This window comes from Eublepharis macularius, chromosome 12 (genome assembly GCF_028583425.1).
Source record: "Eublepharis macularius isolate TG4126 chromosome 12, MPM_Emac_v1.0, whole genome shotgun sequence".
Classification (NCBI taxonomy): Eukaryota; Metazoa; Chordata; class Lepidosauria; order Squamata; family Eublepharidae; genus Eublepharis; species Eublepharis macularius.
The window spans coordinates 53,945,979-53,963,954 of record NC_072801.1 but is presented as its reverse complement, the minus strand read 5'-3'; the positions used below and the strand labels follow the sequence as shown (position 1 = coordinate 53,963,954).

Below are 17,976 nucleotides of genomic sequence, written 5' to 3'. Positions count from 1 at the left end.
TCATGTTACACATACCAGGGTGCTGTAGCAGGAAGATAGGGAAGACACTCTACACAGTGAAATTCTGAAATTTTGCAGAACCTCCCTTCTTATCTCTCCTTCCTTCAAATTTTGATTTGATAAAACAGCAATTGATGAGCAACTGACTCCAAATGCATAAAAAGATGAAGAGAAAACTATTGTTGGATTTCAGGGAAAACCTGGATAAAGAGGAATTTAGAGCAGTTCTCTTAACAATCCTACTTGGGCCCCAGCACTTCTCTTAGAATTTAAACACTGACAGTATCTAAAGAATACTAAAGAAGAGATTGCTGCTTTCCCTCCCAAATGTTGGTGGTTTCCACCTTGAGCATTATTGAGCCAAAAAGCAGCTATGGAGGGAACACCCCTTACAGTAAGTGGTTTCTCCTATTAAATATGCTGCCTCAGAGTCAGGACCAAAGGCTTGACTTCCTGAACCGACACTATCCTTGCCTTTGATTTTAAAGGCAAAAGAACTGGGAGGAGCTGATGAGGTGTCTTATGCCTGGGCAGCAGCTCATTCCGCTAACCACAGATTTAGAACCAAATAAGTAGAAATATAACTAGTAGGATTGCCAGCTTTTAAACTGGCACCTGTATCTTTAATATCAGTTTGATCTGCAAGCAATTATTCACTGATGTTATGTAGCTTCTTGCCACAAAAAGCTTCAACTGCCGGTTCATTACCACTCATTAAACTGCTATTAAAGGGACAAGGCATTTCCCCCTATCCAGTTGGCAATCTAAGGAGTATCTTAAATTTATAGGAAGCTTTGCTTAAAAGAAACCTTTTGAATTTTCCTTTCCAGTCATAAAGCCTCATAAACCACACCTGGCAAGGGTAAACCCTTCTGCCTCCCTCATGATAGTGAAGAAAGGCTAGGTCTTGTTGTCTATTGGCAAAAGCAGTTGTTTTCCTGCCTCAGAATCTAGAACTGCAACATCAAAACAAGGCATTTATTTAATAGTAGGAAAGAAAATAACAACTTGGAGTTCTAACTTATTTATATATGTTGGGGGGGGGGGGACAACACTACACAGGATTAGACCTACAGTTACGTCTCAAAATGCCAATGAAAAAACCAGGTTTGTCTTTAGGCCTTACCCACAATTGTAAAAGGTCAGGATTTTCAGTGGTTGATGTGCATATTTCTCCCTTTTCTGGGGACCAGCCATATTGGTTCAGTAAGCTGCTGAGAAAAGTGAATCGCATACCAGAATATGTCCAGAATATGGACATTCTCCAAAGGTCCAGTCTCAACCCCTTCCACGGGACACTAACAACTTTCTACCAGGCAGCCAACACCATTTGAGGTCTCCCAGGGAACACTGTCCTCCCCACGGACCTTCTTCTGCTCCCTCAGCCATTCCTGCTGTTCCCATGTTACTAGGCAGGTCAATAGAGATGTTCTATTTCCTAAGAGCAATACAGTCTGTGGAGAAACTCCATTCTGTTTGTGGAATTAACTTTCTATGGGCTGCAGAGGGGAGGGGCCAGTTCTGGAGTGGAATGTGCTTGGAGGGAGAGCGAGTCAGTGGGAGTTGGAAGTTGACGGTGGCTGAGGAGTTGAGGGAGAGATGGCTCTGAGGGGAGAGGTAGATCTAATGTAACCCCAGGTATCAAAGGATTGGGCCTGCCCTACACAACATCTAATTAGGGCATGAGGGAGATAGAGTAGATGTTTCTCTTTCTGTTTTATTATGCCTTTTGTTCACTGTATATTTGCCTGTGTATAGTTAGAAGTTAAATAAATGATTTTTGGAATTTATGAAGGAAGAAAGCTCTTCTGTTCCACATAGTTTCCCAACCGCTTGGGCTCACTACCAGAGGAGGGAGGTTAGGAGGCTGTCCCACCTAACCAGGACCCCATACAGGGACAGTGGTAGCAGCAACTACCCGGAAACAGGAAAGCCCCTCCAGGTGCCTGGCCAGAGGCAAAAAGAGAGGGGTAGGCAGAGCAGGGTCTACCAGTGGGAGGAAAGGCCCTGTTTTGCCACACAGTCTTTTTCATTTCTTAAAAGGATACATGAGAGAAACATGGGAAATACTTTCCATCCTAGTCATTGCTTCAAGATGGAAACACAGAATACCACCCCTTTGTTTCCCTTATCACAAAAATGAGAGGTTATTAGGGAATAGTTGAAGGGGGAAATCAGCTAGCAAATGGGGGTGCCTGACCCTTTCCCCTCAGCTGTGATACTTCTCCATAAATGCTCTCTCTCCTGCATTTACAATAACTCACATTAATGTATTTAGGAAACAAGACTTTCACTTTGAGTCCAGTGGAAAAAGATTTGTGTGGGTTTACATTAGAATATGGAGAACCACCAAAGTAAAAGAAGTACATTTTAACAAGCTTTATTGTGAGAAAGAATACAAATCAGATGTAAAATATAAATGCAAGTCACCATTCCAGCAACTAATCTATTCTATTTAATTGGCCAGAATGACAATAGCAAATACATGACAATAGCTTGTGAGTGACAATAGTAGGTGTGATTGGATTAGGCAGAATATGCAGAGGGGTAGTAGGTGTGGAGAAGTCAGCACTGATAATCTGAAATCACTCAACTTTCCAAGATATAAGGACAGATGGACTCACAGTCTAGCTGTATCTGAAGAAGTGAGCTTCGACTCATATAAGCTCATAACCTGCTTCCAATTTTGTTAGTCTTATAGGTGCTACTGAAATCTTGCTCTTTTCTACTGCTACAGATAAATATGGCTACCCATCTATCTTAGTTTATCACATAATATGCTATTTGTCATACCAGGATTCTGATTGATATGTCAGCACTTGAAGCCTCTAAAGGTACATTTAAATATACTTGAGCATTTATGTTATTGATAATAAATTCAACAGTGCCATGAGTTATTAGGTATACTGGCTGATACGTCTTCATTACTAAGTGACAGTTACAAGTTATAAAAGTTACAAGAGCTGACAAGAACTTGGGGGTGGGGGGACCTTCTCATGTATAAACAGTCATTTAAAAATCTATCCATTACAATCCAAATTTGCAGAGGAGTTAGCCATGTTAGTCTGTAGTAGAAAAATAGTAGAATCCAGTAGCACCTTTAGGATTAACCAACTTTATTGTAGCATTTGACGAAGCACCTGATGAAGAGAGATGTGGCTCTTGAATCCAAATCTGAAAATTCAAAGTTTGGGCTCCAAAGTTGGCTGCCTGCATCGAATTTATGAATACAATTTGTGACTTGATTATGTGAGGACAAGATATAAGTTTCATAATTTCTCTCCCCAACTCACTTTTAGAAATCATCATGGCTAGATAATATCTACACTTAGTTGATGCTAAAGATTTTATGGCACGTATCTCTATACTACATATGAGCTACATATTAACAAGGCTTACCAAGTCTCAAGCACTGTGGTGTGAATGGATTTATGTAAGTCTATCATAAAAGTCCCACCAAAGCCCCCATTCCACTTCTTTACATCTTCTCCTGCCCACTTGCCTTGTGCTGGCCTAAAATGCCCCTCAGTTTATCCCAGAAGGCAGTCTGGGCAGCTAACTCCTTAGGCCAATCAAGGTAGGTCTTCCTCTTCACCAGCTTGGCCAGACGATGATATGCTGAGAGCTGGTGTCTGGGAACAGGTTCCATGAACAACAGGATCAGTGTGTCATTTTGCTCAGCCACAAGACGGTATGTGGCGAGGCTCAGCTCCAGAGAGCACCAGTGGCTGCCCAGGGCATTGTGGCTAATCACACAGATGGTCTTGCGGCTGCTGTAGAGGCTTTCCATGATATTGTCCACAATGGCCTTGCCTACCACAAAGTCCCGGTTGTGCAGACAGAGCTTCAGGAAGGGTGGTCCATTCTGCTCCAGGTTGGGCACCAGGTGCTCTAACACCCACCCCTGGTCTTGGCTGCTGTAGGACACAAAGGCATCATACTCAAACCTCCGGTCTTTGTTGTGATCCAGCAAGCCCTTCCACCAGGCCCTAAGCATATAGATCAAAAAAATGAAGTCTGAGCCACACGTGGCATTCAGAAGGGGGAATGAGATGAGGAAGAACAGGAATGAGAAAGTAACTTTAAAGAGGAGGAAACCAGCATTCTGGTTACAGTTCTGCTCTATGAAGGGCACAAACTTTTGTTTGTTACGCCTCCATATGACATCCAAGCAGTCTGCTTGCTCCAGCCCAGATACATAAATCCCTTTTCCCCTTGTTGACCAGTCAATGAGCCAGGCACTGGAGCAGTCACACCTGAAAGTGACATTGGAGAAATGTAAGTAGCGGGGATAAATGTGCTCCTCTATCTGGTCCTGTATGTCACTGTCAAGTGCAAGGAAGTCTTCTTTCTCCAACACAAGGACCCTGAGGTTCCTCTTCCTCTGGAAGAACACAGCAGAAATGTACCTGATCTTGGAATTCACCACCCTCAGGACTTCCAAGGAGGGCAGGTCCATAAAGAAGTACTGAACCTCCTCTGGGGAATCAGGCAGATTGTGCACCTCAAGTATCTGCAGCCTAGACAGGTGTGACAAATTGAATGTTTTTGATGAAAAAATACCATCATTGTTAGCATACTTATAAATAAGCTTTTCAAGCAGGGGGAATTGTTGATGGAAGGGCTGAGAGGATGTACATTCGTGAAGAGCTGGTTCCCAGTGGAGCAACTGTACACTGGGAAAGAATGAACGATTCTTGGTATTTTGGAAGTTATAGCATCCACTTAAAGACATATTCTGCACTGAAGCAAAGGCAGTGGTGACTGTGTTGTGGAAGAAAGTGACTAAATGTGTCTCCAAACCAAAGGTTGTCACATTAGGTAATATAAAATAAACCTCAGGGAATACCTTATATGAGCCTATTTGAAGGTATCTTAATAAGGTCAAGTTCTCAAAGGCCCTATGGCCAAAGTACTCGATGTCATTATCACGCAAGTCCAACGAGGTCAAGAATGGCAGGTTGGAGAATGAATCAAGATATAGATACTTAATATTATTATTCTTCAGATTTAAAACCTTGATGTTGTTGAATCCTGAGAAGGCCAATGGATCGATCTTGTTAAGGCCACACCTGTTGAGTGACAGCTCCTGTAAATATGGCAGGCAGGAGAAGGCAGATGCTGGGAGAGTGGTGCCATTGTTACCAGAGAAATCCAGGACCTGCACGATGGAAATGAAGTTCATTGTCTTGTACACTGCTGGGCAAAGTTCCCAATGCAGACGGTTACCAGAAAGGTCCAAGAGCTGGAGATGGGGCAATTTATAAAGAAGCAAAGAATTTACATACTCCAGTTTATTCCCCTCAAGCACCAAACTCTTCAAAGAATGGCAGGCTGGAAGCTCTTCACCAACAAAGCTTTTGTAGTAATTCTGGGACAATGTCAGTGAATGGAGGGTGAAATGGGCAACAAGAACACAGATTGGACAAGTCTGATTCTCATGCAGTAGGTCGATCTCCTCCAGCGAGAGGGAGTCCAGCTTTTCAAAGCTCATGAGCTCACTAAAAGCTAGAGGGATTTGGCTCAAGCTGAGGGTCTGAAGAAGACTTCCATTTTGAGCCTTAGGATTCATTCTCTCCTTCGCAAGCCAAGAAGCAGACAGAGCAAGGATTGGGTAATTAGGATGTTGCCTTGACGACAAAGAATAGGGAAGACTCTCCTTTTTGCAGTTCTTCACTGTCACATAAGGTATTGACTTCAAAGATGGAAAGATGCTGAGCAGCTCAGAAAAGTTCTGCATACAGCAGTTGGAAACTGAGAGGGACTGCAACAGACTTGGAAATGCTATCCCTCTTAGCCCTGTCAGATGGATACCCTTCATGTCCAATGCCTGCAGCTGGGGTAATTGTTGGAAGACCTGAGTGGGGATGGAGCTTTTGGTGCAGCCCACATTTGAGTGATGGATTGATAGATACTGGAGCTTGTCCAGACCTAGGAAAGCCCGGGGTAAGATGACTGGTGTTTTTAAGGTGATGCTCAAGTAACGAAGCTCTGGAAATGACAGGAATGCCCCTTGGTATAAGATGTGAATGCTTCCTGATAGACAGAGGGCATTCACCTGCTCAGGGACAGGAGCCAGATCATCTGGCAGGGAGGTGACATTACTGCAAAGCACAACCAGACTAGTATCCAGATCAGAGGGACAGAGCGAGAGGGGTTCCGATGTATGTGGCTTAAGCCAGCCCTCAGCAATTTGACACTTGTTGGTGAGTAATGCCATGGATGAGGGTAGTCCCAGAATTGAAAGGAGTAGCAAGAGACATGCCATTCTTCTGTCCCAGGAGTGGTTTGTATAAGAAGGATTCATTCCACCTGCCCAAGAGAAGACAAGAGTCAGGTACTGCTGAAATGCAATGATCTGCTGCTTTCATTTTTACAGAGATGCACTATGGCTCAAAACTTAAATAGGCAGGCAACCTCCTTTTTGAAATGTAGCAATACTCAAATTCAATGTTTTCCAACCTGTTTTCCCTAAGGTATTAGAATTACTTATATTTCATTTGGTAGCAGAGATATTCAGTCAGAAGTATTTCCCTCAATGTGTGGTAAGCATATCTTCAATTAAATTGTAGAAAACATAGAACTTAGATGTATTGAGATAGATTCCGTTCTAAGTAACTTTTTGTAGAAGAAAGAATGAATCCTAGTCTAAAAGAAAGCTGTCCCTATTTGGTATGGCCAGTTGTTCCAGCACTACACTTGCATGTTGGTATGTGGATCAGGCCTTTGAAAAAGTGAATCTTCCTCCTTGGAAATCCATGAGGCAAGAGAGAGAAACCCTCTCAATGGAGACAAGGAGAGAGGCGGAGTCGGGAGGTGTTCTTATTTCAGACAACAAGAAGCCACTTTCTTATCAGGAAAGTAACACATACATAGAGATATGCAGGATCCCCCAATGTCTAAGGCATACAATTCAATTATTACTAAATTATTGTCATGGAAATTCATTTGGAAAGAGTTGATATAAAGATAGAGACAGAGTATGTGCAAGAGCTTACATAACTTTAATAACAGCAATATTTGGAGGGACTATTTGGAATGTTTCACGTTTTTTCAAAACTTTTATTTATTCCACAATTTCTTGCAGAATTCTAGGGTTCCTTGGAACTCTGGTTGGGAAACACTGCCCTAACTGTTGCAATGTTGCCAATTTGTCCGTCTGTCAATTGCGGTTTAAACTTATATGAGATTTTATAAACAATCCCAAACATAATTTCACCATGAATTCACAGGAAGATCTTGGCAATTCACTCTCATTCTACTCGATTCCCTCATAGTTAACAATCTCTAAGTGACAATAATGTGGTAAAATCAAACTGACAGTCGTGATGGTGAGGTGCAGCCACCTCCAGGTGATTTGTAGACTGGGTGGGTGGTTGTGGTCAATTCCACAGCCAAGCAGAAGTTTTAATTTACCACTTCTTTATACCTCAGTCAACTCTTCTAAAACTTTAAAAGATTCTCCAATCGCAGTAGTTATCGTTTGCACTCCATGCCGGCTTTTTCTTGGCAATGTTAAATTTCCTTTATTTAAAAAACCGTGAGAGTGGAACTCAAACTGATTGGTTCTATGTGGATGGGCTTAAAAGGTGTTAACCCTCAGACACAGTATTATAATTAAATAGAAAACAGAATGTTTTTTCCAGGTTAAATGAAATTAGTTATTTCAAAATATGGATTAAAAGCAGACTTTGCCTTTAAATGGGAGAAAAGATAAGGCACTTTCGGACTTGAACACATATAGGGCAACTGGTGGGAGGTTTGGGGGCGGGGACACGGGGGACATGACATTGCTACATCACTTCCAGGGAAAACCTGGAACTATACTGGCTTGGAAAGTGTTTCACCACATGTGATTCCATGTTAGAGCGAGTGTTAAACTACGCTGTGGAATTAAACGCCGAGCTGGTCAGAGAGGCAAAAGCTTTATTTGAGGAAGTTACATACTTGAGGGAAAGGGGGAGAGATAGACCCTAGCTATCTGACTACATCTTGCAGAGACAGAGAAGAAGTGTGTCAGGAGAGAGAAGAAGCAGGATATTGCCCTGTTTAGCCCAATAGGAGACAAGACAAGGAAATGACCCCCAGGAAACAAGAGAGGTGCTACTCTCACTGTCCTAACTAAGTGATCCTTGCTGCCCCCTGCATGGTAGGCTCTTCTTACTTCTTGCTGCTGCAGTACACCAGACATTGTTATTTCTAACATTCCACACTTTCTTGACTGTGCAATTCTGCATTAAGTAACACATTTTCCCAATATATCTTTCCTTTGCTTTCAGAATTCCACTTCTAGTGTCCTTTTCCTCTGCATTGTTGGCAGATGTCATTCAGCCTAGGTCTCTCTTGGGGAACTGCTACTGCTTTTTCCCTCCAAGGGAAAGCTCTATCAAATAGCCTTCTCCAGCACATAAATAAGTACACAGAGATCCCCTCTCTTCCCTCCTCCTTGCTTACCATTCCTTTGCATATTCAGAAGATCAAGGTCACCCTCATACTGTCCTTTTAGTGGCTTGCAGAGCTGCTTGTAGGAACAACATTCTGCACAGGAAACCTGCAGGTAAAATGTCTTGGCATTCCCCTCTAAAAGCACTCCAAGTTACTGTGCTTTCACTATTACCAGTTGTAACGCACTTGTTAAGGAACAAACTTTAATGAAAGGTTTCCAAGTGGTCTTGAGCACAGATCTTTAGAAAAGTTACTAGTTAAACAGTCTGCTTATACCAAACAACAACCTGAACCACACAGAACCAACCCAAACACTCATGACACTATCTCTGCATTTGCCTGAAAACTATATGACAACAAAAGAACAAAAGGAAATTTACCCCAAATTTACCTTGGCTAAATCTTGGGAACAAGGGACAGGAATGTACCGAATCAAATCCATTAATAGGGAAAATATTCAAGTGAGGCAACGATGCCCCCTTATGATAAAACTACTCAGTGTCACAGAGGTAGGAGTTCTCTACTTTACATGCAAGGAATGGGGAATTTGAACTAAATTTGAACTGTTGAGTGACTAGTTAGAAGCAGGAATGATAAAATAACTACTTGGCACCTAAGAGGATAGTCTGAAATAGGAATTCGCAGCACATTCGCAGCACATTCAAGGTAACTGCTAACTAGCAGGACAAAAAAAGGAAGTGACATTCTGACTTGTAGAGGAAATGAAACAAACTATTGAACAGCATAGGTTGGATCCAACAATGGAATTTCAGCCTCAAAATGATACCTGGCCAAAACATCAGAAGTCTGGCCAATTATGTGTCCCAGTTCTCTTTACTACAGAATAAGGGATTCCTGGGTGCATCTTTTGGGATGCTCAGCACTTGAATAATGTAAATGAAAATAAATTACAGCCCCAAGCAAATGCTTGCTTTGCTCTTGACATAAGGCCAGCACTAGGTGATGTTGGAATATAGCAATGTCTACTAAACAAAGTAGAAGAAGAGAAGAAGAACTTGCAGGGGGCAGCAAGCTCTAAATAGACAGGAAGGTAGAGGGAGCACTTTCTTTCTAAAGGGGCTTTTCCTTGTCCGTCTGCAGAATGCTAACCTTAGCAGTCCTTCTAGTCTCTACACTACACACTCTCTCAAGCAAGTTAGGCAGCCAGTTTGGTGTAGTGGTTAAGAGTGGCAGGAATCTGGAAAACTAGGTTTGATTCCCCACTCCTTGACTTGAAGCCAGCTGGGTGACCTTGAGTCAGTCTCAGCTTCTCTGAACTTTCTCAGTCCCACTCACCTCACAGGGTGATTGTTGTGAGAATAATAACAGCCCACTTTGTAAACTGCTCTGAGTGGGCATTAAGTTGTCCCAAAAGGCGGTATATCAATCAAATATTATTAATTTATTATTATCTCTCCATTTTCCTATCCAGATTGTCAGTTAATAAAGCTTTTGTTAATATTAAAATCAGTTCAGTGTCCTGACTGCTGCATTCTGCCAACAGTTGGGACCATCAGTTTCAACAGCATAGTTGTAATATGAAGTTAGACATCACCCTATTAATGGAATTTGGAGATGGGATATAGTAGCATGGTTCAATCTATGCCATTTAATAGAACTCAAACTAGGGGGGCTGGGTTTAAATGTGAGCTCAATCATACAACCAACTGGTTGACTTTGGGCAGTTTTATGGCAATTTCACAGTACTATAATTACAAGCTGCTTTTTAATCAACAGTCAGTAGCATCTGAAGGATACTAGAGGGTTTTGCCCAAAAAGAACATGCTAAAAACAGACAAGCACTTTGCACTCTTTTAAATTATCCCTATATTTTTTTAAAAAAAACTAAATTGTTCCTACTCGATTATAAAAAATGTATTTTTGTTGTTCCTGTAGATGTTATTTATACACAACAGTAAGGATCAACTTGTATAAATTGCCCCTAATGCCTTGGATGAACAGTGGGATGCATACACACGCTTGTCTACCCTGCAGCCTTATATAAGTTCTGTATCCATTTGACTGTCATGGCTTTTCCCAAAGAGTTCTGGGAATTGTACTTTTGTCAGAGCGCTGAGATCTCTGTCAGACATCCCTAACTCTCTGCACAGAACAAAGGCTGTTCCTGTCGACTTCATCATTTTATCTGACGGTTGACCGGTCATATGTACCTGCTTTTATGAATGCAAGAGACAAACATGCCTATTTGTGCTTAGCCTTGCACCTTTGTAATATATCAAGTAAAGTGGAACCAGACATTGTCTAAGCCGATTCTCTAACAATATTTTGCGCATGGCTGAATAGCCATTAACCTGGTTCCACAGATATCAGTGGGAGGTTCCTTTGAGTAGATTTAGCTATCTAGCTCACAGCACTTCATGGAGAAAAAACACCTAACAATTGGGTGCAAAATGGAATTTATTAATAGGACTATGTATTTTCAGCTTTAAAAAGTTCGTCAGTAGAAAATGTTCGATTCAATTTCAGTAGAGAATGTCAGTTTCAAAAATTACTCAGATATGTAACCGTTAACAAAAGATTCTTGTAACAAACCACAGACCCTGACTTGAATAGTCCAGGCAAGCTGGATCTTGTTAGAAGCTAAGCAGAGCCAGCCTTGGTTAGTAATTGGATGGAAGACCTCCAGCAAAGACCAAGGAAGCAGAGGCAGGAAATGGCAAACCACCACTATTAGGGCACACCCTACCAGGGGTCGCCATATGTCAGCTATGACTCTCCACCACCGACAGACCACAAAAATCTTAAGAAATAACTGAGATGACAATTGGGGGTGGGGGAGAATACTGGCCAGCTTCCATGCATTAAAAACCAGTATGAAAGATGGATAGTAGGCAGGAAAGCTTTTCATACCTGGGCAAGAAGCACTGATGTCTGCAGATCCAGGTGTGACATAACAGCAGAGTCTGATTAAAGTGGCAAGATATTAAAAATACCTGTTGACATCTCTGTGATGTAGGAATGGAATCCCTGGACATTCTCTTCCATCTACCAACTCATCTTACCGACTCCTCTTCCCAAGTTTCCAAAGCAGCAGCTTGAACTGAACAATTTTTTTTCCTGATAGAGGGTAGATCATTGGTAGATCCCACTACATTTCCTCTTCATCCAACACATCCTCTTTCATTCTTGCTAATATGTGTGCAGATGGGCAACACCCCACTGCTCTGTGTCCACTGAAATAGTGGTATTTTGCTCAGTCTACTGAACAAAGGGCCCTTGAGTTCAGGGCTTTTAAAATCCGTGCCTGAGTGCCTCTGCTACTGATTGCTCACCTGTCCCTGCTGTTCTCTGCCTTGATTTATTTCTATATAGAAAGCAGAGGCAAACAGCTGCTATTTTCTCTCCTGCAGGATATTTCATATACATTTATTGTGATTTCTTGCCAAAGAAAGGTTGGACCAGGATTTGTCCAGGACCCAGGCTCCATTTTTTTTTCAGTTCGACAGCTCAACCTTGAAAGTTGGGGTCAAAGTTTTCTTAAGGGGTTTTCTGCAGCTCTTGTGTTGCTTTTCAGTGACAAGAAGGAACTTGAGTGAATACAAGAAGCATTTGCTTGGATGATATCTGCCTTTTGGGGAAAACATCTCTCCATGCAAACCTCTCTCCATACCCTACAGGTAAGGACCTGGGACTGGAGACCTGTACCTCCTTTTGTTTTTGTTGACAGTATGCACTCCAGAGCGCAAAATGTGTGAATATAAAGCTGTAGACCATATTATTTAAGTAAAAGTTGCGAGATCTGATTATATAGGTACAAAAATGAGGGGACAGCCACCCTGAGCTCCCAAAGAAAGACTGGGATCCAGCCAGGGTTCTCATTCAATCTTGCTCAGTCTTCTCCCCTCCTACAGCCCTAGTCCAAATAGCTTTTGTCCATGCGGATCTCATGATCCCCAACGTAGTCTTTTTGGGTGGTCCAAGGGGGGTCCCTCTTCCCTTTTTCACTATCAAAAATGGTAGCTGAATCCAACCCCCAAAATAATTCCTCAGTTGTATCTTGCAGAGGCCACTTGGCCCCAGAATGCTGTAGCTACAGAGACCGTGGGAAAAATCCTAAGGGAAATGGGGGAGGTGATCAGGAGACTTGATTTGGGGCCCTTGTCACCCATACATGATGGCATCAATCCTGGGTCGGGCTGGAAGCGACATTACTGTGTCCCCCGCAGCAAGGATCCCGCCATGCAGTAAGTCTGGACAGGTACCAGCCTTGTTGTCACTCTAGTCCCCCCTCTCGGTAGAGAAAGGGGAAGAGATGTACCGTTGTGCAGACTGAGAGGTGGGGGACTACAGTAGTCAAAGTTTAGAGGTAGAGCTTGTGCAGGAATCAGTCAGAAATGTGAAGTGCACATTTAAAGGCATTCACAATGCACTCCTTTAGCCTGCTTAAGAAAAAAAACCTTCCACCCTTCCACCTACTACCTGCTTTTTTTCCAGACATTGCTATACTCATTATTCACAAATTAGAACCAACAATTGGGTTGTTTATTAAAAGCTATTTTTTAAAAAAATGTTTGACTCCACCTTTTTTCCTACAAGGACACTCAAGATGGCTAGCAAGCGATAAAAGCAATATAACCAAATAATGTTTTTTTTTAAAAAAATTACTAATCATTCCATTACTAATCTGCAGAAGATAAAACTATGCATGGGACATAAATATAAAAGGCAACTGAAAAAATATTTTAAAAAATAAACTAAACAATTACCATGCACCTGACCCATTAACATCTGAAGGCACGTAGAGTGGAAACTAACTTGATTTCCTAGGGCACACAGAACCAGTACGATACAATGGTTAGACTGGGGAGACTCAGACTGAAATTCCTCCTTACCCATGAAACTTGCTGAATGACCTTTGACCAGTTACTCTGCCGTAGCCTAAGTGACTTTAAAGGGTTGTTCTGAGAAGGAATTGAGCTATGGAGATCCTACCCTCAGCTTCTGTCTCAAGGTGTATGCACCTAATACCTCTCAGGCAATGATGAGTGTTAGAGCTAGGCAGGATGATTTCTGTGGGTGGAGGTAGTTTTTAAAATATCCAGTTCCCAAACCATTTCCAGCTTCAAAGATCAAAGTCACCACATTGTACAGGTCTTGGAAATGGACGACAGAAATGTCCATCATAATGATGGGTGAATTGTGCATGGAAACCAATTTGTACATTGCAGTGGTCTTTGGGTATATACCATAGTTCTCTGCCAAACCAGTTGTTAGTTCTCTAAGTGGAGCTTGCAGTGATTTTTTTAAAAAATAGCTCACAGACCCTCCCCCAGTTTGGATGGTGCAAAGGAAAAGGCTTAACTCCCCCCCTCCCACACTATGGCCCTGATCCAAAACAGACTCCACCCACCCACCTGCTCTTTAAAGTATAAAATGCAGACAGCTCCATCCATTTTTAATTTTTGGTCTGGCCTTTTAAAAGCTACATCTAGAACCTGTTGCAACCCTAAAACTGAGAGGCTCCAGAAGCCCTCAAACTGGGCTGCCAACTATGATTTGGGAAATTCCTGGAGATCTGGGGGTTGAAAGCCAGTTTGATGTAGTGATCAAGAGCAGCAGGACTCTAATCTGAAGAGCTGGGTTTGATTCCCCACCCTTCTGCTTGAAGCCAATTGGGTGACCTTGGGTCAGTCACAGCTCTCTCAGAGCTCTCTCAGCCCCACCCACCTCACAGGGTGATTGTCTGAGGATGATAATAATACACTTTGTAAACCGCTCTGAGTGTAGCATTAAGTTGTTCCAAAGGGCAGTGTATAAATCAAATGTTGTTATGCCACAGTCCACCCTCCAAAGCAGCCATTTTATTAAGGGGAAATGATCACTGTCATCTGGAGATCAGTTTTAATTCCAGGCATTCTCCAGATCCCACCTGGAGGTTGGCTAACTTACATTCATAAGTTGTACTATGGTTGCATGCTTACAGAGACAGTTCTCTGTGTAGCTCTCATTGCTGAGAACACAGAGGCAATGGCAGCAGCAAAGGAGAACCCACATAGCAGTTTTCCTCTCATTTTCCTTATATCAGTCCCCTGTATTCACTATTTCTTCTACACACACCAGAGAGCTTTTAAAAAAATCAGAAATTGCTAGATCACTATAGAGTTATAATGATTTAATGATCTCTTACTTCTACTAATTCCTAGCTTTCATTTTTTAAAATAAAAAGTAAACCTCTAGCCCTTTTTCTGTGAATAGATTGTGAGAATGTATCATTATAATGCTATAGCAATATAGCAAATCCCGGTGTTTCAAAAAGTTCCCTGAGGCCTTGTGTGTTCCTTTTCAATATTGCATTCCCCACACCTCAGCATAAGGCCACAATTCTTCACAATGCTTGTTTTTCTTTGTTAGGTGATCCAGTGAGATGATCTAACCCTTTGTTATGGAGCAGAGAACAAAGCGAATTAGACAAACCATTGTACCAGCTGTCGCCCTATTTTGGTTGGGATTACCTATTTGCCTTGCCTTGCTGAGTCAAAATTGCCGACAAATTGAAGGGCCATTGCGGACATATGTGAAATATTTCTCCTTCTGCCATCCTCCTGTGAACACCAGTCTGGTTGTTCAGTGCACTAATGTGACTGCCCTACCGGAAGATATCATTCACATCCCCAAATGGGTCCAAGCCTTGTGTCTAACAGGGAGCATTAAACAGTTGAAGGAACAGGTTTTCCAAGCATTTCCAGAACTGTGCTATCTGAGACTCCATTTACTACAGACTCTTGTGATATCCACAAGGGCATTCGTGGGTTTGGGGACACTGCAACACCTTTTGATAGTACATGGACATCCAGGATCTTCATGTATCAACATCACCATCCCACCTGATATGCTGCTGCCAATACATTCGCTGCAGACATTGCGCCTTGAGAATATTTGCCTCACAGGACAAAGAGGGATAATGCTTCCTAGCCGCTTGCAGTCACTTTCAATTTTCTTCTGTTACCAAATTCCACTTTCTGAGTGGCTCAAAATCTTTCCATCGTTGAGGATGGTATCTCAGGTGACTTTACGCAACTGCAGAAAACTATATTCCTATTCTGTGAGGCATAATTATAACAGCTCAGGTCAACCTTTTGTAACTCCTTGGTCTCTGAAAGAGAAAATAGGCCCCGATGGCCAAAACAGAAGTCCTCTCCAGTCACTGAAACTCCAGTATTTCCACCTGACTCTCAGGGACCTTCTCACCTTAGGAATAAAAGAACTTGACTCCCTTTCATTGGAGAACACAGCTCAAATAAAAGAGAACCAGACTTCCTCAGTCTGCCCTCTAGCCTCCCAGTTCTCCCTCCGCTTTTTAAAATTCTCCCAGAATTACTACAAAAGTTTTGATGGTGAAGAACTTCAGGCATGTGTCTCTTTGGAGAGTTTGGTGCTTCAAGGGAACAAAATGGAGATTGTAGATCCTTTGCTTCTATATAAACTGCCCCATCTCCAGTTGCTGGATCTTTCTCTAAATAAGCTCCATTGGGCCCTATGCCCCACAATTTATAGGAGGATGAATTTCACCTCCAGGCTGCAGATACTGGATTTCTCTAGTAACAATGTCATCACCACTCTCCAGGTTGAATTCTTCTACTGCCTGACATATTTACAGAAGCTCTCACTCAACTCGTGTGGAATTCAAAGGATTGAACGTTTGGCCTTCTCTGGGCTCCACAACCTTAAGGTTCTAAATCTGAAAGGAAACAACATTAAGTATCTAGAAAATAAATTATTTTCCAACCTATCCAGACTGGCCTCCTTAGACCTTAGTGGCAATCCCATTGAGGTTGTGAGAAAAGACTTCTTTCACAATCTGGACATGCTGAAAGAAATCAGTTTTGGTTCTCTGAAGGCTGACTTGGATGTGGAATTTTCATTTCTAGACCTTAAAAAGTTACAAATTACATCCAAATCTAGAATTAGGTTCAGGGGAGAGAATATCAGTATATTTTCAACTCTGGAGAAATTAACACTCGGCTGTCACCAGCTTACGGTGGATTCATGCAAATTTCCGCTTTTTCCTCAAATGAAGGAAATATCTTTGACAAGACTTCATAAAGTAACAGTTTTCTGTAACGGTTCTAGACCTTTTTTGCATCATTTTCCTCTGCTTGAAAATTTTGACTACAAAGTTCCACCAAGGGGTTCCCCATGGACAGGATTCAACTTGTCCCATTTATCAAACCTAAGGACACTAGTGATTGTCAACCTTGGTATTACATTGAAGGACATTTCTCAAGATGATGCCCAGTACCTGTTCCAGAACCTTGCTAAGTTAGAAATAATGCACTTGATGTCTTCAGGTCTGGAATACATTTCAGCTGTTTTATTCCAGGATCTGAAGAATCTGCGTCTCCTTATTCTGGAAGATGACTTGCTTCTTACATTGGACAGTGGCTTTCAGAATGAAATGATGCTACTAAAGTACTTGTACCTGGCCAGAGTAACTTTTGGGTGCTACTGCTCCAACGCTTGGTTTGTTGACTGGGTGTCAGGGAAGAACGACCTTTATGTAGCCATAGATTATGAATTGAGTTGTCAGGAGTTGATAACAGCAAAGAAAACTAAAAAATTCTTGCCTTTTGTTGAGCAGAACTGCAGGGTAAAGACAAACTTGATCCTCTTCATCATCACTTCTTTTCTGCTCTTCTTTCTCATGTCGTTTCCCCTGGTTCATGCCTGTTGTGGCCCACAGCTTTTTTTCCTCATTTACTTGCTGCGAGGTTGGTGGCACAGGCTGTGTGGTGAGATAGGGAAGGGGAAGAAGTTTAAGTATGATGCCTTTGTGTCCTACTGCAGTCAGGACCAAGAGTGGGTGTTAGAGCGCCTGGTGCCCAATCTGGAACAGAAAGGACCATCTTTCCTGAAGCTCTGCCTACACAGCAGGGACTTTGCAGTGGGCAAGGCCATTACAGACAATATTATGGATAACCTTTACAACAGCCAGAAGACCATTTGTGTGATCAGTCAACGCTCACTGTGCAGCCATTGGTGCTCTCTGGAGATGAGCCTAGCCACGTACCGACTCTTAGCTGGGAGAGAAGATACATTGATCCTTGTATTCTTGGAGCACATCTCCAGGTACCGTCTTTCATCTTACCACCGCCTGGCCAAGCTGATGAAGAAGAAGACCTACTTAAACTGGCCCAAGGATCCAGCTGCTGAGCCTGCCTTTTGGAATAGACTGAGAAATGCTATTAAGAAACATTGTGATGTGGAAGAATCAGTGATGTGAGGGAAATGTTGCTTTGCATTTGTGCAAACCAGGTTATTCTGCAAGATTAGGCCCTTATTCTAATGAACTTTTTTTAAAAAACAAACCTTTTGTTCTTTATGCAGTTTTAAATTTCAAATGAGTTGGGATCCTGCCAGAACAGTTAATGTTGTGCGTGGCTGCGTTTCTTTTCTTTATTGGTTGCTGAATGGTAAAGTTTCACCTGTACGATTATCTCTTTAGGGAAACCTACATCTAACTCTGCCACAGCTTATATGTACATTCCAATGGTTGCCTCTCCCTTGAAAAGC

The 17,976-nt window shown here is 42.2% G+C and overlaps 1 protein-coding gene across 1 annotated transcript; it reads left to right on the top strand.

Annotated features, from left to right (window-relative positions):
- Positions 1-15,814: 15,814 nt before the first annotated feature.
- LOC129339426 (toll-like receptor 12) lies at positions 15,815-17,686 on the top strand. Its single transcript, XM_054994005.1, has 2 exons — positions 15,815-16,164; positions 16,642-17,686. Exons 1-2 carry the CDS (start codon positions 15,857-15,859, stop codon positions 17,684-17,686), a joined length of 1,353 nt encoding a protein of 450 aa, XP_054849980.1. The 5' UTR covers positions 15,815-15,856.
- Positions 17,687-17,976: the final 290 nt, after the last annotated feature.